At 38.8% G+C, this 23,977-nt stretch overlaps 1 protein-coding gene across 1 annotated transcript in view; it reads right to left on the bottom strand.

The window, feature by feature from the left end:
* TMC1 (transmembrane channel like 1) overlaps window positions 1-23,977 on the bottom strand; it is a 364,253-nt gene that overhangs the window by 239,504 nt on the left and 100,772 nt on the right. Inside the window, exons 3-6 of the mRNA XM_061132306.1 lie at window positions 20,827-20,914; window positions 17,966-18,068; window positions 16,435-16,539; window positions 15,934-15,981 (exon numbers count right to left, since the gene is read on the bottom strand). Coding sequence (XP_060988289.1) covers window positions 15,934-15,981; window positions 16,435-16,539; window positions 17,966-18,047 — 235 coding nt within the window. The 5' untranslated portion in view covers window positions 18,048-18,068; window positions 20,827-20,914. The remainder of the gene's footprint in view (window positions 1-15,933; window positions 15,982-16,434; window positions 16,540-17,965; window positions 18,069-20,826; window positions 20,915-23,977) is intronic.

Raw genomic sequence — 23,977 nt, 5'->3', positions numbered from 1 at the left:
ATAGCAGCAGTTTTGAAAATCTTTCAGTACAATTCATTTAACCTGTGACATCATTTAACCATAGTGACTCACATTTGTGTAGGACTTTCAGTTCAGTCGCTCAGTCATGTCTGACTCTTTGCAACCCCATGGACTGCTGCACGCCAGGCTTCCCTGTCCATCACTCCTGAAACTTGCACGAACTCAAGTCCATCGAGTCAGTGATGCCATCCAACCATCTCATCCGCTGTCATCCCCTTCTCCTCCTGTCTTCAACCTTTCCCAGCACCTTAAGACTCATAATATATTTGCCTTTGAACCTTACACAATCCAGTGAGATAGACGAAAGAAAAACTGTGCCACAATGGAGATAACTGAGTCTTCTCAAAGGCCAAGTGATGACTAAAGTCAGCTAGCTAGGGAACCTCCTAGGCCTGATTCCCAGGTCTGCATTGTTTTTACTATACTATTTTTCTATTTCCAATTCTGATGTGACTTCCCATCTATGTTTGCAGCATATTCAGCCTTTCTATTTTTCTCATACAAAGTAAATAAGATAGCAATAAGCCAAATAGAAGAGGGAATTTAGAGAATTCTCCAGGTAGGTTGCTCTGGATACCAGTACCTGCTCTAAATCTCTATGAAGATTGCACACAGCCTTTATGGGTAACACCACATATATCTTGTAGCTAAAACTCAAATATCATTTAATGTTTAGAACAGGAAAAATGAATAGTCCAAGAAATTTTTCTTAGACTCTAACATGAACATCCATCAATTTCAAAAGTGCTTACTTACCTTTTTCAATGGTATTAGCGCCCAAGGGTAATTGAAAATATGCTTGTAATTCCACAAATATGTTTGGATTTCACATTTTTTCATTTCATGAGCTCCTTATGGCCTGAGTCCAGGTCTTATTTGCCTTCATTTATTGCAGATAAGCACAATGCCTTGAGCATAATAAGCATTTGGTGAGTATTTGTTACTGTTGCTAAGCATTTGACAGATACCCATAAGCCACCATAGGTTCTGATTTAGGATGACTAGATTATATCTCTCATCAAAATCCTAGGCAAAACTTCATTGTTGTTCTTGATAGACAGAGGTTGTTCTTTCGTAGTTTTACTGAGAAAAGTTATGTTTGCAACCCTCTTTCCAACCCTAGCACTTGTTGATTAAACTGAATCTTTAACTTATCAATTATAACTTGGTAATACGGACTTCCCTGGTGGCCCAGTGGCTAAGACTCCATACTTCCAATGCAGAGAGCCTAGGTTCAATCCCTAGTCAGGGAACTAGATCCCCCATGCTGCAACTAAGAGCTTGCATGATGCAACAGAGAATCCGCATGCCACAATTAAAGATTCCCCATGCAGCAACTAAAAAGGGCCCACATGCTGCTACTAAAGGTAGCAGCAACTAAGGCCTGGTGCAGCCAAATAAAGAAATAAATATTATTTTAAAAAAACAACTCAGTAATGAACAGTTGTGTGTATGTGTGTGTGTGTGAGAGAGAGAAGGGGTTAAAAAGAATAATAATAAACAATAGGCTTGGATTTTATAAGCATGTGGCCTTTTCTGCACTAACCCTAGCATGGCTTCCCATTCCTTCATATTACTATAAACAGCACTTCTCAGCCAAACATGTTTTAAGATTAAAAAAATATAATATTTTAATGGGTTTCCTATGGGGCTCAGACAGTAAAGAATCTGCCTGCAACGCGGGAGATCTGAATTCTATCCCTGGGTTGGGAAGATTCCCCTGGATGAGGGCATGGCAACCTACTCCAGTATTCTTGCCTGGAGGATCCCATGGATAGAGGAATCTAGCAGGCTACAATTCATGGGGTCGCAAAGAGTCGGACACGACTGAGCGACTAAGCACAGCATAGCACGTACACTTTAATATATATTTATATTATATAGAAGATATATTATAAAGTTATATTTATATATAGTTTAAATATTATGCTCTATTTTTACAGTTATCAGTTCAGTCTGTTCAGTCACTCAGTTGTGTCCGACTCTTTGTGAACCCATAGGCTGCCTCCCACCAGGCTTCCCTGTCTGTCACCAACTCCCAGAGCTTGCTCAAACTCATGTCCATGGAGTCAGTGATGCCATCCAACCAGACCATCCTGTTGCCCCCTTTTCCTCCTGCCTTCTATCTTTCCCAGCATCAGGGTCTTTTCAAATGAGTCAGTTCTTTGCATCAGGTGACCAAAGTATTGGAGTTTCAGCTTCAGCATCAGTCCTTACAATGAATATTCAGGACTGATTTCCTTTAGCATGCATTGGTTGGATCTCCTTGCAATCCAAGGGACTCTCAAGTGTCTTCTCCAACACCACAGTTCAAAAGCATCAATTCTTCAGCTCTCAGCTTTCTTTATGGTCCAACTCTCACATCTATAGGTGACTACTGGAAAAACCAAAGCTTTGACTAGACGGACCTGTGTTGGCAAAGTAATGTCTGCTTTTTAATACGCTGTCTAGCTTGGTCATAACTTTTCCAAGGAGCAAACGTCTTTTAATTTCATGGTTGCAGTTACCATCTGCAGTGATTTTGGACCCTCAAAAAATAGTCTGTCACTGTTTCCATTGTTTCCCCATCTATTTGCCATGAAGTGATGGGACCAGATACCATGACCTTAATTTTCTGAATGTTGAGTTTTAAGCCAACTTTTTCACTCTCCTCTTTCACTTTCATCAAGAGGCTCTTTAGCTCTTTTTCACTTTCTGCCGTAAGGGTGGTGTCATCTGCATATCTGAGGTTATTGATATTTATCCCAGCAGTCTTGATTCCAGCTTGTGCTTCATCCTGCCCAGCGATTCTCATGATGTACTCTGCATACAACTCTGTACTTTACAAGTATATATACATGTATATAGGCTTCTCTGGTGGCTCAGCAGTAAAGCTTCTGTCTGCAATACAGGAGATACAGGGGACACAGGTTCAACCTCTGGGTCGGGAAGATCCCGTGGAGGGAGAATGGCAACCTACTCTACTGTTCATGCCAGAAAATCCCAAGGACAGAGGACCCTGGCAGGCTACAGTCCATGGGGTCACAAAGAGTCAGACAATACTGAGCATACATGCATGCATGCATATATATATTCATATGTATATATGTATTCATTACCACTTATTATTGCATCCTCTCATTTTAGGATATCTTAAAACCAATAAACATGTATAGATATAAGTACAATTTATATAAATCCTGAAAGATTAAATATTATCCCTAAGGAAACATCTTATCAGTTAGGATATTTCCATGTATGATGACAGATGTTAACTAGATTTATTGTGGTAATAATTTCACAATATATACAAATATTGAATCATTTATGTTGTCCACCTGAAACTAATATAATGTTTTACACCAATTATACTTCAGTAAAAGAAATAGAATTTTTCAATCAAAAGTATCAGAAATCAACCCAAGCTCAGCAAAAAGAAGTTGTTTTGTGAGATAGAACACAAATCTATAAGAAAGCTGGAGGAAAACTCAGAACCAGGTCAGGGTGGGAACTACAACCATTGAAATTGCTTGACCTTCTTTTCAGGTTACTACTGCTGCCGAAATTAATAAATGCATGCCAAACATTACTATTATTTGGTACTCAAGTTACTTCATTCAGTGTTCAGGGTCCTGAAAAAGAGGATTCACTTGGCTTAGTTACAGCCATATGTTCACACTTGACTCTACGATTGGGAAAATTATGCAGCATGAGCCACATGACTTGAGGTGGAGTCCTAATTAGAGTAAGGAAATTTCCTAGAACTGGGTTGAATGCTCCTGAGTGACCACAACCATCTCATGTAACTTCCATGTTCCATCTCCTTTTGCTGCCCCCATACTATCCTTTCCATGCAGGGATCTGTAACTCCTTTGATGAACACACACTCACTGCTTCTCCAAATGAAGATAATTTAAATTCTCATTACCTCCTGAACATGTTTCCAAGTGAAGGATCTCTTGCTAGGCTTCCATTTCTCCTCTAGTTGCAACATGATTCTATTTCAATGCAATAAATTAGGGATTAAACAAGTATATTTAATCACCACCTGTTATGAGTTGAATTATGTCTTCCCACAATTTACACATTGAAGTCTTGAGCCCCAGTATTTTATTTTATTTTTTTTATTTTATTTTTTTTTATTATTATTATTTTTTTTTCCAGTGGGTTTTGTCATACATTGATATGAATCAGCCATGGATTTACATGTATTCCCAATCCCGATCCCCCCTCCCACCTCCCTCTCCACCCGATTCCTCTGGGTCTTCCCAGTGCACCAGGCCGGAGCACTTGTCTCATGCATCCCACCTGAGCCCCAGTATTTTAGAAGTGGTCTTATTTGGAGACAAAGTTTCTATAGAGATAATCAAATTAATATGAGGTCATTAGTGGGGGAGGGGAGGGAAGGCTAATTAAATAAGACTTGCATCCTTATATAAAGGGAAAATTTGGACTCAGAGACATGTAGTCCAAAATTATTTTATGGAACTGAGTTATGAGATTAGGGAAATTTAGTAAGTTAAAAATCTGATGGGGAAGGCCTGAAGGCTGGAGACTCAGGAAAAGAGTTACAGTTGAATCTAAAGGCAGTCTACTGACAAACTAGGAAGTGTTGGTGTTACAGATAAAACCCAGAGGCATTCTGCTGACAGAATTCTCTCTAGCTTTGAGAGACATCAGCCTTTTAATCTACTCAGGTCTTCAGCTGATTAGATGAAGTCCATCCACATTATGGAGAGCAATATACTTTATTCAAAGACTTAAATGAAAATCTCATCCAAAAACACCCACAAAGAAAGATTCAGAATTAGTTCAGTTCAGTTCAGTCACTCAATCATGTCTGACTCTTTGCAACCCCATGAACTGCAGCACACCAGGCCTCCCTGTCCATCACCAACTCCTGGAGTCCACCCAAACCCATGTCCATCGAGTTGATGATGCCATCCAACCACCTCATCCTTTGTCGTCCCCTTCTCCTCCTGCCCTCAATCTTTCCTAGCATCAGGGACTTTTCTAATGAGTCAGCTCTTCGCATCAGGTGGCCAAAGTATTGGAGTTTCAGCTTCAGCATCAGTCCTACCAATGAATACCCAGGACTGATCTCCTTTAGGATGGACTGGTTGGATCTCCTTGCAGTCCAAGGGACTCTCAAGAGTCTTCTCCAACACCACAGTTCAAAAGCATCAATTCTTCTGCACTCAGCTTTCTTTAAAGTCTAACTCTCACATTCATACCTGACCACTGGAAAAACCATAGCCTTGACTAGACAGACCTTTGCTGGCAAAGTAATGTCTCTGCTTTTTAATATGCTGTCTAGGTTGGTCATAACTTTCCTTCCAAGGAGTAAGCGTCTTTTAATTTCATGGCTGCAATCACCATCTGAAGTGATTTTGGAGCCCAGAAAAATAAAGTCAGCCACTGTTTCCCCATCTCTCTGCCATGAAGTGATGGGACCAGGTGCCATGATCTTTGGCCAAATATCTGGTTACTGTGTGATGTAACCAGGTCAAAACATAAAAGTAACCATCACACATGGTCTTTCTGCTGCATATACATCCTAGTACCTCTTTAAGTGTCCAAACTTCTTTTTATCAGACCAGTCAGATTGGACTAGGACTTACTATAGCAGCCTCATTTTAACTTAATTACTTCTTTAGACATCTTATCCCCAAATACAGTCACTTTCTGAGGTATTGGGGCTTAGGGGCTCAACATACAAATTTTGGAGGGGAGGAAGGGACACCATTCAGCCTATAACACTATAGTTACTGCTACGCTTTACTGGCACTACAATCCCACTATAACTATGATTGCACTCCTCCTCCTCCTTGCTGTCTTCCTATTACCAACACTTTCAGAAAGTCCCTTCTAGTTTCAGCTTTCCGTATTTCTAAAAAATGAATTGTACACAGAAGATACCATGAAGCTGAAGGTTTTCTACCAAGATTGCATACAAGTTCAGCCAGAGTTCATGGAACATGGTTTAGATAGCAATTAAACAATATTTCAAGACATAGGAATTTTGGTCAAGGAAATGCCAAACTATAAAGAAGTTAGGTCAGGGAGATTGGCAAAACCAATATGCCCTCCCAGGAGGAGTTTTAATTTGTTAGTGGTTACCAACAGGAAAGTTTTCCAGCTCAGGGAGCCCAAACATTCTGGCACTAAAGACTCACCAGGTTGGATGACACAGTCTTCATCACTTGAATGGCTGGTCTGGTTTCCTCAATAGTAAAAGTCTAAGGAATGTTTACCCCTCATTCCTCTCTCTAGCATTAAGTATAAAATTGTGTTTACCAGTTGTATGGTAATTCCTAGAAAATAATTGGGAAATATTGCCAGTTGAGGACTAAGTGGTGAATCCACATGGAAAACACTCCAAATACACATATTCATTCATACTGTACAGATATTTTAACAGACCAGGAAATAATGAGCTTTCTCTGTTTTATCTTTTATTCCATATAAATGAAATTGTATGCACAAAGACAATGAGACTCCCAAAGGATGAACAATGATCTATTCTTAAGTTTGTATCTCCCATGGTACTTCATCCAGTGTCTATTACATCATCTTTGTTCACAAAATATTTGCTGAATTTCATAGAGAGAAGACTCTCCAAATTCTGATGATACTAGCGCTATTGCTGCTCTTTCTCTCATTCAAAAATATGTGCCATATGCAGCTACCCTGCTAGTCACTGAACAAATAAAGTCACATCATGGAGTTACCCTGGAGTTTGAGAGTCTATAGCACAGTAAATAGTTCAAGTCAGTCCAACAGTCATTTACTCAGCCTGTGTTATGTGTAAGATGCAACAGAGCTTATCACCCATGAAGGTAGATTGTGTGTTCATGAATATCATAACTCAAGGCAATTTGCTCTATTAATAGAGATATAAATAATGTTCTCGGCATGGGGAACATGGGTAGGACGGGGCAGGAAACCAGAACCAGTGCCAGATTGTGGAACGGTTTGAAGGTTGAGCAGTACTCTAATACTGATAAATTCTTCTGTTGCCATTATTAAAGGTTGAAAAAAATATGAAGACACAAAGCCTAGATAGCCATATGCTCTAATAGGCACAGAAGGAGTAGTTCAATAGTAGTGACACCACTTCAGAGAATAACACCAGTTTAGTAATGAAAAGCCCAAGCTTATCCTCTCCGAAACATTTGGTTATAAATCAAATATACCAATGTCTCTGTATTTTAAACCATATTATTGAAGCAAGCCAGATTTAAAATTCTTTAATGCCATATGCAATAAGTAAAAATCATTAAAGGGGCAATAGTTACATAATCCCCCCAAGGTCACCATTTGGTAATTTATAAGACCAATTCACTGGTCCCTATTCCCCTCCATCTCTCAGACTGATGTAAAAGGAGGAAAATTAGAGAAAGAGGTGAAATGACTCACAGATAAAGAGTTGTGAGAGAGAGAGAGAGAGGAGGGAAGATAGAGAATAAAAGTCATATAGACTAGACTGGGGAGAGCATTGAGGTTGGTGGTACAGGGGGTAGGGGGGACATGGATGGAAATGGGGGAGTTAGTTGTGAATAAGAAAATGCAAAAAGAATTAAGAAGGGAAATAAAGGATATGATGATTCTGATTTGGATTCCTGTAATGTCTTTGAGAGATACTAGTAAAGAACAGATTTCTTTTTTAATTTGAGGGAAGAGACAAAATTGCTTAATGAACAGTTTTTCTGAAATTCCGTACTCTTCAGAGACTGAAATCTTGGGGTCCCCAATTTATTAGGATTGCAATAGAACCTAAAATGTTTTGAGGTTAAATGCATTACCAGACATTTCTAAACTAGCAATTAAATTCTGATTTAACCTAGAAAACTATACTCTTAACCTACTGATACAATTTCAAAATAATGCATATGAAAATAAAACATTTTAGGGATTCTAAGTAGGCCATGGGTTTTTGCTGTTGGTGTCTAACTACCTATTATTTTTCTCAGAAGCAAGCCACTTGAAGTATCTAGGTCAGAAATGAAAACCTCTCTGCACCAATTGAATCATAAATGTAAACAGTTAATGAAAGCTTCATTTCTTTACAATCTATGGACTACATTAGCCAGTTAATGTTGATCTTTTAAAGTGCCATGTCTTTTATTTATGATAAAAATATTTGTATATGCAAGCGTATATTCATGCCATGTAAGTGCTGTACACTGATAAATTTATCCAATTAATTTAAGCATGTAATAACCACAATGCCACAAAAAAGCCAGGCTTGCAATTTATTTATTGTTAATATCTGACATCAAAAGTTCCAAAGCTCAAAGCTATAACCTAAATAATTAAAAGACAAAGAAACAATTTATCACTCAGTGCTCCAGAATATCTAAACCTTCCACAAAGCAGGCTAAATGATTAAACATGGATAATACTACTTAAATGCACTATATATTTGCATTCAAACCCAAGATAACTCTAAAGCAAGCAACTGCGTGAAATGGGAGAATCATGCAGTATGAAGCAGACAAACACACATCCAAAGCACTTGACATCTGCAAGATGAGTGTGGAAATAGGAATCTAAAGCAGAGGGAGAATGACTCTTAGAGAAATATCTGTTATAAACTGCTTATCATCATAGCTTGGAACAAGCCATCATTTAACGGCCATAAACAAGACAACCAGTTAGCAATTACTCAGAAAGTGTGTACCTTTCAAATTTGCATGAACAATAATAACGTATGGATATGTATGTGAGATAGATGTTAAGACTGCGGTGAGAAGCCCCTTACAGTCCTGCTTAAAGGAGGGATTTCATCCTTGAATTGAGTAAATGCTAACTGTAGTTCTAAACCCATGTTCTCCTATTCTCTGAAAGTTATGAAATGAGGCACAGTTCTTCTTTTGATAAAGACCCAAGGAAAGAAATGAGGCTGAGCACCAGTCTTTACCTCTGCTCCCAGTCTCGAGTCTGTTTCAGTTCCAAGTCCTGTCCCGAGGAAAGATAAGGTAGGGCTGGAATGAGGAGAAAGAAAAGAACCAACCCTAGGGCAGAGACTGATTCTGGTAACCCACAGCTGTGTTATCTGGCCACACTGTGTTTTTAAATGGAGAAAACATATTTAAAATAAGACAAATACTGTAAAATGTCACTTGTACGTGGAATCTAGAAAATGGTACAGATAACCTTATTTGCAATGCAGAAATAGACTCACAGATATAGCAAATAAATGTATAGTTACCAAGGGAGGAAAGAGGGGCAGGATGAACTGGGAAACTGGAAAGGACATATACACATTATTATGTATAAAAAAGATAACTAACAAGAACCTTCTGTATAACAAAGGAAACTCGACTCAGAGTTCTGTGGTGACCAAATATGGGAAGATTTTTTTTAAAACGTGGATACATGTGTATGTATAGCTGATTCACTTTGTTGTGCAACAGAAACAAAAGTTCATTTTAAAAATAAATTAAATATACCTAAACAAAAAAATAAACAAGATAAAGCCAGGTTTCTAGCATTTGGGGAAAATTAGAAGATCCAGAATCTCTGAACTGCTATGCTCACTTCAGTTAGAGTTGAGTAGTTCTTGCTATCTTTAGATAGGGCAGGTGTTTTCTGGTTTACCACACTGCTCGTCTCTCCCTATTGCGCTACCTGCCCAATCCTACCCATAGGCATGAGTTTTTACCACTCTGGGATTAATATATCTTCTAAAAGCTCCAGGCAGAACTGTAAAGAAGTTCCTGCATTTACAAAAGATTTTCTATAATTTCCATAGCTTTCGTGAGTTTCCAGTCTGTTCCAGGATGAGCTGCAAGACATGGAAACTTGCCTTATTTATATTTGGCTCCCTCATAATCCACACAGTATCTGTCACATAAAAGGCACTCAGAAAATGTTGCTTATTACAAGTTAAGTGTAGAAAGGGCCAGAATAACCCTCAAAGAGTCTTGAACATCTTGGTTTTCTCAAATCCAAACCTTTGGATCCTGGATTGGCCTTGAATTGAAATAAACCTAGATTAGGGGCTAAATGGATTGTGCTGACCTGGAGATCAGAAATCAGATACCCTGCATGGGAGCAACTTGGTGTACAGTAGGAAAAGGACTTGAGCAGTGTAGAGGAGGGAAAACATCCCTCTACTCTCCTAGGTTCTGTGGTTGGTCTAAGAATTAAACTGACATAAGACAGATTAACAAGAGAAAAACATGCAAATTTAGTTTAATATTTTTCTGCATACATGGGAGTCATTAAAAGGTAAACAACTCAAAGAAGCCATAAGCCTGAAAGCTTATGTATATCTAAACAAAGAGCAATAAATTGTGGGTGTGACAAGACAAAGGGTCTTAGGCCACAGACAGTAAATTGTGGAACAGTGACAGGGAAATATGGGGAAACTAATGGGAGATAAGAGTTATTCTAGTAGGTTTATTTGAACAGATCTGTATCAGTGTTGAATCCCAGTCTCTAGTGTTAAGAATGTTCTTCTCAGTACAGGGAGGGCATCTTTTTCATAGGACATTTTATGATCTACTTTTAGGTACAAAGGGGGAAGTTAAAGAGCTCTTCCTGCATATATTGTTTCTCAAGTGCCTTTAACTCAAAATAATCAAATGCAAAAGTGGCATGTTTGGGGATGGCAGATTCTGAGCCCCCTCACTAGGCGTTAGAAGTCCTGGATATGTTGATTCCATAAATAAATACTTATTTATTGCCTACTATGCACTAAGTACTAAGGATACACACATGAATACAAGATCCTTTAAAGAGTACAGTCAGGGAGGATTCAGCTTTAGTGGAAGCCGTGTAAAACTGGGCATGTCACTGAATCCTTCCAAACTCTGTTTTTCACTAGCAAAAAGGGATTGACATGTCTGTTTCTTGGGGGCTTATTTCTTGCTACAGTGAGAAACAGCTGAAATAATAAGACTGCACACTTTGCAAGCGGTGAAACACAGGCAGCAAGATGATAGAATTGGATTCTTCCTGCCTTTGTTTCTTAGAACTGTAACATAATAGACTGTGGTCACAGAAGTAAGAATGAGACACACCCCACTCCAAATAGAGTTTTATAAAGAAATGGCCCTGAAGAACCTGTTGCATGCCAATTGGATTCCTCAAGAAGATGGACACCATGAAGAATCTGGGCATGGTTCAAAATACATTTCCTGTAGTTCAGAGTAACAGAAGATTCTTGCCTGGCTCACACTGAGGCATCTAAGGCAGAGTGTGGGTGATCCTGGAGAAATCTAGATGGTAAGAGAGAACTTAACTGACTTAACTGTTTTGGTGGGGGATCCAAGAGGGACCTGCCATATTGGGATTGCATTATCCATGAGGAGTTTACCTAAGTAAGAGATATAGGATGTCTCCTGTCGACAAAAGTGAGCTATTCAGGACAGAGTGACCTCTGTTATTTTTGTGTCCTGTACAGCTGTTCTCATAGACATATGAGGTTACCTCAGTAGAAAGAGCCTAGATCCATGCTCGGTGATATCCAAGGACTGAGCAAGTAGTTGCTAGTGAACATGGTAAAATGCCTAAAGGAGAGAGGAGCCCAGCAAAGAAAGAGTCCATGAGACTGCCACCCAGGAGCAAGAGCCATTTTTGTCCCAAATCCCTGCCTTCCAGGATTTTCAAGAGAGGCTGGCATTAACCATCTGCCAAGTCAAAGAGCCAAAGTCACCTAGCCAAGAGACAGTCTTATCCTTTTCTCTCTCCCCTCTCCCATTCTACATGTGACCCTTGGAAGGAGGCAAGCCGGCAAGCTTGAAAGAGGAAGAGGAGACAAACTTGCTTGTTCTCCTATTATTGATTTTAAGCTGAAACAGGAGCTATTTCAGGAGTTTGTATTTCAGGCAAGAGAGATTGATATTAAATTACCTTTGTAGTTTTGACTTGACATGGCCCTGGACATTGTAGAGCCTGAATTAAAACTATGCTTATGACTTAAGATGATCATAGGACATCCCAAAGACATGGGAGTAGCCTAGATCTTCACCTAGGGTCAGATGAAGATTATCCTACACAAAGAATAAAGGGAAAGTAAGGAACATAAACAACAACGCATTTGACTAAAATGCATATGTCATTCACCATACGTATGCACCATATAAACAGAAATAATTCTGAGAAGCAGCAATGTTTTTGCCTCTTCTTGAAAAGCACCTTTTAACAATGAACTATGGTTGAAGTAGACATAACTAGCTTTTTCTATGGCTCTATTCTTAAGACAAAATGCAGTTAATGACTACTGACAGAATAATAACGGCTATAGGTCATGTCAGAGATCTGAATTTGAAGGTCAACTGCAGAGCACTGACAAAAATTGTTTTAGGGAATTGTGGACTTCCCAAATAATGTTAATTGAGTTGCCCCATCTCTTGAAATTTAGGACTTCCTTCAAATTTTGGAAACATGAGCAGTCGTTGTATCATGCCTCATGCGTCAGTGCTCAAGTTTCTGTGATCTGTCAGTCAAGTGGAATCCTTAGAAGCACCAACTGGCCGCACTTGGCAGTGAAATTGAGTGTAGATAGAATAATTACACTGTGCACCTGTGCCTCTATGCCACCCTAATAAAACTTTCACAATATTGTCCCCATCTTCCCCAAAATACTGTTCCCATCTTACTCAGGAAATTTAAATTTCTTATAAAGGAAGTTAAAAAGAAAAGCTCTGTGATTCAAATAAGGATTCCACTCAAGATCCTACCATTTGCAGCACCCCTTAAAAAACTTCTACTCTGCCCATTAAGTCATCCTGTGATTAACATATGGTTTAAGTTGAAATCTGTCAAAGAAATTAGGTTTACTCTTTTTATTTTAGCCTTGAAAAAAAATCTAAGACTTCCAGGGAGTCTTATATATAAGTTGTGGACACAAAGCAGGCACTTTTTTTTTTTAATTGAGAATTATAAGGGTGTAAAAGGGAGAGAAAATGCCCTCCTTCTCTCCAAAGGTACTCTTCAAGACTTACAACCCCAGTTTCCTCTCCCAGGTTCCTTCTTCCCACTCCTACATCTCCACATTTTACCTAGAACAGTTTCCGGCTTGATGAAGCACTTTTCTTAGTTTCTGCCGTGTGCTCGTAAAGCTGTCGTGCTGCTCATCTTTTAGACAGTTTACTGCTCCCTCCTTGCCTCAGTCAATTGTCACTGACAGTTGTGTTTAAAAACAATCACGTTAGTGTCATAAAGATCACTGCTAATTAAACTCAACCAGAGTATTCACTATTTGGTGTCTGTCCATTGTGCATTTTCCCAAGATCCTCTTATCCCAAAGTTAATTATACCAAAAGACAGCAGATTGTCTGAACCTCAGGGGGGATTTTTCCCCAGTCTGCCTTTTTGCTATTATTCTTAGAGGATTATTCTTGACATTTGTTGAAAAAAGTATCTTGAAAAGAAGACAGAATTGACAATAGAAGTGTTAAATTTTGAGAAGGCTGATTTTTAATTAACACTATTAATGGTATTAAGCAGATATCTAGACAGAAATATGCTTATTGTATTTCTCCAAAGATGCATACCAATAGGTTTAGAAAAAACTGGGCTATAAAGAGAAACCTGTACTTCATTAACCCATTTGAGCAGCTCCTCATATATTATATACTTAAAAGAAATATAAGGCATGGGCCATGCTCTCAGAGATCATACAATCTAGTTGAATGGGTATGAATCTTTTGAATTTCATAGGACAATAACTTTTCTGAAGAATAAAAAAATGGGAGGAACAGGAAATATAGTGACATCAATTTTTTCTTTTGCCCAACTAAACAATAAAAATGACTAACATTTACAGAGTGTATGCTATGTGCCAGATGTGGATCTGAGGGCTTTATTTCATTTAGACTTTACAGCAACTGTTTTGACATTTTATAAATATATAAAACATTAATTATATATATTTTATTATTGATACATATAACTTTGTGTGTGCAAGTGTTCATCACTCAGTCATGCCCAACTCTTTGCAATCCCATTGACTGCAGCCCACAAGGCTCCTCTGTCCAAGGAATTCTCCAGGAAAGAATATTGGAATGGGTAGCCGTTCCCATCTCCTGGGGATCATCCTGACCCAGGGATCGAACCTGAGTCTCCTGCATTGCAGGTAGATTCTTTACCATCTGAGCCACCAGGGAAGCCCTATATATAACTATATGTAGTATCGTGTGGGTGCATGTATGTGTGTGAGTGTACTGTTAATATCCCCACTTTTCAGGAAACTGAGGTCCACAAAAGTCAATGACTTCAGTCTCATCAAGATTTGAATACAACCAGTCTGACCTGCAAAACCTTTAACCACTATACTATCTCACATCAGTTAATTTCATCAATTCATGGAAGAGCTTTATCTTAACACTAAAAGAGTAAACAAGTCATCTAACTACAAAATAAAGGTCTGTTAAATACAGTGTATGTAGCTTTAGGACAAAAGCTACATTGTCCTTATTTTTGTCATTTTGTATGGGTCTATAAAGACTGGCATTTGGGAGCTGTGGGACAACTTCAAAGAGACAAGACCTTAACTTAGGAAGTGTAATTAAAATATGAGCTAATTTGTGATTCAGGTGAGTGGTAAAATCACTGAAGAAGTGAAACTGACACTGGGTTGAAAAACTGAATGGTAAAACAGTGTGGGGAGAGAATTCCAGACAGGCAGAGGATACAGGCAAAAGCCCAAGGAAGATATAACAGAGGGGTATGAACAGCAAGTATACCAGTTTGGTATATTCAGAAATTTGACCCAGGATAAATGGCACAAGCTGTAGGCCCATGAACTCTACCAGATTTACAACTATGTTCGTATGGCTTGCATAGCACTTTTAAAGTAATCTATTTTTTTTTATATAACATACTAATAGAAAAATGCACAAATTATATATGTGCAGCTCACTGAATTCACAAATTTTGAACACACACATGTAACTTCTTATAGATCAAGGAACAGAACACCTACTAGTACCTATAAATCTCTCTCATGCCCCCTTTCCAGGCACTATCCCTGGAAAGTAATTACTATCAGCATGGATCGGTTTTGTCTGGTTTTGAACCTCATATAAATGGAACCATATAGTGTGAATGATTTTGTGTCTAACTTTGTGTTAATGAGATTCACCCATGTTATTTCCATGTAGCAGTCATACATTCCTGTTCTCTGCTGTACAGTGTTTCATTTATAAATACACTATATTTTATTTATATACTCTATTGTTGAGGACAGTTGTGTTGGGGGTGTTAATGAAGTTTCTTTGAACATTTTGGTACATAACTTTTGGTTGACATGAGTACATTTCTGATGGAAATAGAGTTGCTGGATCATAGTGTAGGTATATGCTCAGCTTTAATGGACACTATCAAGCAACTTTCCAAGGCAGCTGTTCCTGTTTATACTCCCACCAACAGTATCTTCACTATAGCTTTAATGTGCATTCCCCTAATGATTATTGAGATGACAAATTTTTTCATATGTATACTCACCATTTAGACATCTTCTTTTATAAAGTTCAAGACTTTAACCTATTTTTCTATTGTATCTCTTAGAAATTGTATAGTCCATGAATTAGAAATTCGTATCTCTTAGAAACTGTATAGTCCATGGAATTCTCCAGGCCAGAATACTGGAGTGGGTAGCCTTTCCCTTCTCCAGGGGATCTTCCCAACCCAGGAATCGAACCCATAATGCAGGCAGATTCTTTACCAGCTGAGCCACAATTGGAAGTCCAAGGAGGGCACAGCGTAGTTTTAAATTTTGGGGTCATTATTTTAAAATCTGAAGACTTCATGAACAAATAAGGATTTTCAGCTCCTCTTGAAAATAAAATTGCCTGGCAGAACCAGTTAAATACTCCTGCATTGCAACAACAGGCAGGAGCTGCCCACTCTCTCTGCAACATGTGTTCTCCCACTTGTCACAGTTCCCACCCCAAACCCAGGGCATGAATCTGGACTCACAGCTCTGACTCCACTCATTTATTGTATCTTCTGGGTCACTATCCATGGCTAAAAAATAAGGAAGGAAAATAGTGAGAAATGTGAAAGATAATCTTCACCTACTCATTCTTTCAATATTTACTGAATTCTAATTATATACTATACTACCTGTTGGGATATACCAATGAACAACAACCAAAAAAGTTACTTTTGTGTTTTAACCCTGAGGACTTTTCTATGATCAGTTTAATCAGAATTATAACAATGTTGGATATTTTTAACAAAATATTTTTCTTGGCAAATCAGGGGTGTTAGAAGAGTAAGCACACAGGATGACACAGAAAAAAAAAACAAAAAAACAGAAGAACATGGAAAAAGAGCCTGTAGCTGTTCTATCATATTACCAGATAAGTTCTCAAATACACCAGGACATCAGACAACTCTTGTTTCACGACATCCTCAGGTTCAGAATAACAGACACAAAAACAATCTGGAAAAAGTTTTCACTCCCAGGAAGCTTACCTTCTACTGGCAGCATACTTAGGTTGGAAATTTCTTCATTGAATTTCAGTTTCAGGAATTTTGACGTTATTCTCCTGCTAATCTCTGGGTTGTCAAAAAGATACCCTGAAGGTGGAAATGGCAATTCATTTCAGTATTCTTGCCTGGAAAATTCCTTGGACAGTCCATGGGCCTGCAAAAACTTGGCCACTGAGCACAATGGGCAATCAGTGGGGTTTCTTACCTTTTATTCTAGGTTTCATAGAATACTTACCAAAACCTCATTCTTCATTGGATCCCAAGTATTTAGAAATAAATCAACCCTGACCCTAACTCAGTGAGTTATTTGGTTTCTGTGAATAGGGGGAGAAAAGAAGGAGAAAAAAAATCCCACCATCCAATGAACTTTTAAAATACAAAGGGGCAGTCCAGGGTGAGGTTGTATCTATTTCTTTCACCAAGAACTCAAGGCACCTTTCCACTCAGCTCAGTTTGACTTTCCCATTGCAGCCAGTAGTAAAATGCCAAGATATGTGTGTGCGTGTGTGTGTGTGTGTGTGTGTGTGTGTGTGACTGGGCAGGGAAAGAGGCAGTGAAAGTGAAGTGCAATCCAGTTGTTACTAATGGACTGCTAAATTTTCCCTCATGTAAAGATATTTTAGCCTTCTCCTTCTCCTTCTCCTGTGTCTTATGTCATGTCTTGGGATCCAATCAGCACTACCAGAGGCAAGCCCATTAACTCTTTCAGCTCTCTAGGGTACCATTCAGACTACTCAGAGCATTTCTGGTGCTCTGCTCTCTAAGTGGACCATACAAAGATGCTATTTAGTTCAATACACTAGTGATTCATAAAACAATTCCTTGAAGGTTTGAAAGAGTTAATCTGTATCCCTCTCTAAACATTTGGCTTAGTGCAAGGGATTGACTGAGAAAATGAGGAGAATAGAGACCAATATGTCATTAACTGGCACAAAATTCTAACGACATAAGCAAAAAAAACAGACTATCATCTTCAGTATACAAGTGGAAAAACTGAGAACAACAAGAAATTTTTGTCCACAGTCACACAATAAGCTGACCTCTGAGCCAAGACTGTTTCCAGGTCTCCAAATGTTCCATCTGGAGCTATGCCTATGGTTTTCTCCAAATCCAAACCCATGTAGGGAAGGGGAGGATGGAAGTGTATGATGGGGCAAAGGTTAACACAAGAATCCTTCTGGGTCACTCCAGGACCAAAATTCTGTCTCTCTCTCTTTTTTTTTTTCTTTCTTTTCATTTCTCTGAAATGCAAATGCTAATCTGCTCCACTGTAAATCCTACTTGAGATGAAACAGAATTTTAAGTAGAATCTGTAAAGCCCTCCCTTCCCAATTTCCTTCCTGGCCAGTAGTTCCTATCACCTCTGACCACACTAAACCCAGCAGCCTTTCCACGTTTTACCTCAGTTCCCATCAACATGTTTGCAACTTTCCATAGTTTATTTTCATCTCTCTCCAGCAAACAAGACCTCTTGTGAAATGAGAGAAGATGGGGTCAACACACACACACTTGCCTGCTGGTTCGACAGAAAACACCACACAGAACCAGGGAAGCCTGCGTGGGGTCTTCCAGGAGGCCATGCAGCTGATTCGCATGCTGGTACTGCAGCTGGATTCCTTAGGAGACAGAAGCCTCAAGTTTAAATCACTCTGTGGTTGGAAAGGAAGTTGAGAATAAAGTGGGTGGGGGAACTGCCATGACTTCACAAGCAAACTGTGACTGACCTCTTCATGCGGAAGTCCAGAATAATAAATCTTGGAAATGGTCTGCCTCACATCTTATCAATGAGAAAACTGAAGCAAATAGGGAAGTGACCTATCCAGGGCCATGTGATTTATTAGCATCACAGTCAGTTGGTGAGGGCACTTCAAGTGTAGAGAACAGAACAAGAGAGGCTCACCACAGAAAATGAGGATTTGTTTCAAGGATCCACAGGGCAGCGAACTTTAGCGGTAGCACCTGCAAGCTTCATTGAGCACTAAATACTGCAGGTACCTAACAGCAGCTCCAGTCTGCTAGTTTCGCGATGGCAAACATGCCTAGACAGTAGCACCTCTGGGCTCGCTCTAGTCCTTTACTATTGTGGGCATTAACTACTCTCTTCTCTGCTCTTGCTTTTACTGCTTTTGTTCATATAAACACAAACCTCTCTATTATCCTCTGCTTCTTAATTCCTGCTTCCCAGGGCCTCTGCTTCCTGTGCCGCCTTTCTGACTTCTTTTCTGTGTGTCTCCTGACTTCTTTCCACCGACGTATAACTGACTATCCTTGAACAGACTTACATTCGAGTTCTGGGAGGGAGGATCTGATGGGTTCACCTGTAACTCTCCAGTGGCTCTGTCACCAGCCAGTAGGGTTATTCTAGACGATGGCCACAGGGAGATGTCCTTCCCTGGCCAATCAGGATAGACTCAGAAGCAAAGCTGAGTAGTCATCTCTCCTCAGAATGGGGTTTTGGCCACGGAAAACACTTGGAGCATAACAGAGTCCTCCTCAAATTAGTGCTTTGGACTAGATCCCATGTCTATGGGACTACACCCCAGTTATGTAGTGTACAGTAGTGAAGAAGAGATTATTTCTGGAACCAGGCTGCCTGGCTTTTAATCCAATGACCATTGCTTTCTGGCAAGTTATGCTTTAGGAAAGTTATACAAGCTCAGATTCCATACAATAGAGATTATAATATAGTCTGTCTTAGAGGGTTGTGGGAGGAATTTACATAGAATATTTAGAAGAGGATCTGACACATTAAGTGCTGAATAATGTTGAATATTACTATTATTCTATTTTTTCCCATAGCACCTGTAAATGGGTTTTTGTTGGTTTGTTTTGTTTTGGCCACACTGCACGGCTTGTGGATCTCAGTTCCCATAGATCAAACCTGTGCCCCCCTGCGGTGGAAGCACAGTCAACCGCTGGACCACCAGGGAAGTCCCACCTGTAATGGTTTTAAACTAGATCTGTATTCTTTGACACTTTTCCCACAAAAACATGGAGTCTAATTCTTCTCCTTTGAATATGGTCCAGAATGTTCAGAATGCAATAAAGTAATGCTTCATGATTTCCAAGGCTAGATCAGGGGAGGCAATATAGTTTCTGCCTTGTTGGAATTTCTGCTTTTGCACCTACACTGCAGCTTCTCTCTAGCTCCCGCTCCCACTCCTCAGAATAGTAGATTATCAAATCTTAGTGTGCAAAACTAAGCTGCTAAATGGGAATTCTTAAGCCCAACTCCCAGAGATTCTGATACCCTAGCCTAGGAAATTTTAAGAATCACTCCAGGAAGTTTAATGCAGGTTAATTTTAGACCAGACTGTAAAACACAGAACTAAATCTTTAAGAGGTTATTTAGTACAATGATTTAAGAGCGCAGTGTCTAGAACTCAATCACCTGGGTTCACTTCTTGGCTCTTCTATTAGAACTTTCTGTGTGACCTTGCACATGACACTTAACCTCATTGTGCTTCAGTTTCTCCAACTGTGGAATAGGATTAATGATAATACCTACCTCACAGGCTTGATGCAAGCATTAAATGCATTAACGTATATGGAGCATCAGAATAATGGTGTACTTACCAATTATTTGCCTTAGGGGCACTACCTAGCTGTCCCTGGAAGCTAGACTTTGCCTGTAGACAACTACAACAAGATTCTTACAGTGACACCAATAAGTGTGAGGAGAAGTCCATTAGGAGCTGGTTCTCTGTCCATTCTCTTTTCTCACTTTCCCTTGCCCCTCAGACAAACTATGGCCGATAAACACATTTTGTTAGAAATCAAATTAAGGCATGAGCCAGTCAATCCTGCTACACTTTTAAGTCCTTCTATGTCTTAAGGACCTTTTCTAATCTATCATTTGATCATCATATTTGGCATGTCAGCAACATTTAGGTCTTTTTCACCATTATTTTGATGCATGCTGTTAGCGAATTTGGGTTTCGTTGTTTCTTTTACAGTGCATTTCACCAAGAGTTCATTTTCAAATGCAAACATAAGGACTAAAGTTCCTAAAGCTTTATGACTCATAAAATGCATTTCTCCCCCTTCCCCCTCATTCACTAGCATGATAGCAAATCTTTAACAGATTGCCTTGCACCAAGGGAGGTGGCTCCCAGTGCTCATATAAATAATTTATACTGATCAACATTTGCTTCAATTAATGGAAATGATAATGTTGTAAAGAAAACATTTTACTGTGTTTCCAAGTCTACTCACCAGAGGAATAATATTAGAATTCCTAGATGTATGGGAAACCTCAGAGCTAAAAGTTCCAAAAACACAGTTTCTTGTGTTTTTTTTTTTTAATTTCTTGATAGCAAAGAACAGTCTTTTCTTATAGTGCAAGGTCTGTTATATACTAGATACTGTTAATACCTCACTGGCAGAAATAGCTCTCTCATATTATGGAGCTGCTGCAGTTTTTCTATCAGCCAACAACTGTGGTTTCCTGAAGTAGCAAAACCTGAAAAAAAAAAAAAATGCAGCAGCTCAGAAAGAAGGAATCAGAGTGGGCTGGTGATTCATGCATCCTCAGGAAGAGGGTTGGACATGACCTCTGAGACACCTGTCAACACTGTTTTTTGTTTTTCTACCATTCTACTCAAACACTAATTTATAGTCAAATATCAGTCGCACCTCAAAAACAAACAAGATGTTTTCACTCCCTCTACCCATTTCTAAATGTTTTGGCTTTAAACTTTGCCCCAGAAAGTCGATCAGACATGTAAACAAGTTAAATTTAAGTCACTTTATTCACACAATTCACTGACGTGCATAAGAGCTATAGAATTTGTTTAGTTAGCATTAAAGATAAACTCCAAATATAGCTCTAGAGTTGAAGACTATATTTCACCTAGACTGTAAGACAACACTATTTGCTCCTTGAGAGGGGGAAGAAAGGATGTATTATTGACCTTATGTGACCTATTTTTGATCCCTTGTAAACATGAAAAGTTGGCAGCTGAGTATTTGTGTGCTAAACTCCGCCCCCTCATCCACATACCATGTTTGGAGGAACTGAAAGCACTTCCTGTATGGGGTCATGACCCAAGGCCAGCAACTGCAATTTAGGCAGAATTAGAGCAACAGTATCTGCAAGTGGGATTGGCACCTCCTAAAAGCCATCATCACCCGCTGACAAGAAAAGTAGAATCCAAACTCAGGCAGAGGACAGTAGGGAAACTGAGGGGTTTTATTAAAGAGACACAGCCCTTCTGTGTTCCATGTACTGCTGGTACATACATACTTCAGTGCTGGCTTCACAACAACTCACATCCGTACAGTGCTGGCTTCCCTTCTCTCACACACATACACTCTCAGGGGTGTGAGGAATGGCTCAAACACGAAATTAGAATTATTTGAAGGGTGACATCCATTATAGACCTAAGGAGTTCTGTGACCTTAACTTTCTAAAATTAATCCACCTAAAAGCTTAAACATGGAATACCTATTTCATCTTGAAGGAGACTTTTGCCACTGTGCAAAATTACCTGGTTTATTAATTCAGGCCTGGTAGTAATAGAGCTAATTTAAAACCAAAATAGCCATCATGTAACAGAGCTAGATATGCTGTTTTTATCAAAGTAATTATTAGGATAATTGCCAAAGTTTCCTTTGTTTTGTTTTATTCCATACAAGCCAATCCCACTGGTTTATATGTACTATATATACATATATCCTCATATTAATAAACAAAAATGCTGAGAATAAATTTACAATCAGAGACTTTCCTCCCAGAGCAAAGGCTAAAAAGAAAACAAGAGCTGTGTTTCCAATCCAGATTGTTGGCTTTAAATAAATAAAGGAAAACTTTATTTAAAAATCTATGTCTCTATCATACCTATATTCAAAGGGTTTCTGTCTATAGTAATAAAACCTTTTTACTGGCAAATATCAACAAAATAAAAAACTGATGAATGAGTAAAAGTTAGGACTACTATACAATTTCAAGCCACTTCCAAGGGTGATTGAAGTTTGACCAATTCCCTTCTTCCCATCTATGAAAAGATTTGAGAAGGTGTTCTTCCTCTTCCAGTACGGCTCTTTATCCTGTGAGTCCCAAGGAGCTGGGCTATTGGGGTTCCTAAACAGGTATTGGAACAGTTGTTCCTCAACAACTCACCTGGTTGTAGAGCTGTCCTGAGACTCTTCTAACACTTCTCAACTCTGAGTCACTATCCACAAAGTCAATGACTAATGTACCATGTTAAAAGGAAGTCTTAGAGAATTTTCTTCAAAGCAAAGGCCTCAAACTCAAACACCCACAGGAAACCAGAACATAAAGTACAGCAATGAGGGAGGAGGGGACAATTAGAAAGTATGGGCTGCAGTTATTTCTGCACTCTCCCTAACTCCATCCAGTTTTTGCCAGGAAAGATTGTAGGCTGGAAATTGCTATTTTCCCTCATTTTTAAGAGATTTCAGAAATCTGATTTTATTGATATCTGCTGATTTATAAATATTTACAGTGAACTTGATTTTGTAAAACATTGTGCTAGGAAATCAAAAAACATCTGTGACAATAATCACTAGTTTATGATCTGTGGTTTATAGTGTCATCCCCTGCACACACAGACATGCATAGGCACAAGTGTGTGCATACTCACCCACCCCTAAAGAGTGATAGATCCTGGGAGCTGAACCTGTCAAATTGCAATCATCCTTGGAAACAGCTTGAAATTGTTTAACAGTTCTAACTTTCATTCATTTATCAATTTACAATTTTGTAGACTATTTGCTAGAAAAAGATGCTATTATAATTTATAGAAAAACACTTATGTTGAACATAAGTTCAACAAAGACATAAGATTTTTAAAATTTTTTAATTGAGGTATAGTTGATTTACAATATTGTGTTAGCTTCAGGTGTATAGCAAAGTGATTTGGTTATACACACACATATATATATATTCTTTATTTTTTCCTTTTCCATCATAGGTTATTACAAGTTATTGATTACAGTTCCCTGTTGTTGTTGTGCTCAATCACTCAGTCATAACCAACTCTGCGACCCCATGAACTGTAGCCCACCAGGTTCCTCCATCTATGAGATTTTCCCAAGCAAGAATACTGGAGCGGGTTGCCATTTCCTTCTCCAGGGGGTTTTTCCCAACCCTGGGATCAAACTCATGTCTCTTGCATCTCCTGCATTGGCAGGTGGACTCTTTACCATTGCACCACCTGGGAAGGTCCATAATTTCCTGTACTATACAGTAAAACCTTGTTGTTTACCTTTAAATATGGTAGTGTGTATCTGTTAATTCCATACATTTAATTTATTCCTCCCCTCCTCCTTTGGTGACCATAAGTCTGTTTTCTATAAGACATAGATTTTTAAATTAGGTTTTCATTCATTTACTAAACTGTGAACTCCAGTTAGAAAACTCTATTTAAAGACTGAATAATTTTACTTATAGTTTATTTATGTACATAAATAAATAAAACTATTTATGTAAAACCAAAAATTATACCTATTTACCAAAAAGTAAAGAATTGATGCTTCTCATCCAAAATTGTGTTTATTCTCC

This window comes from Dama dama, chromosome 29 (genome assembly GCF_033118175.1).
Source record: "Dama dama isolate Ldn47 chromosome 29, ASM3311817v1, whole genome shotgun sequence".
NCBI classification, from domain to species: Eukaryota; Metazoa; Chordata; class Mammalia; order Artiodactyla; family Cervidae; genus Dama; species Dama dama.
This window is presented reverse-complemented; position numbering and strand designations above follow the sequence as displayed.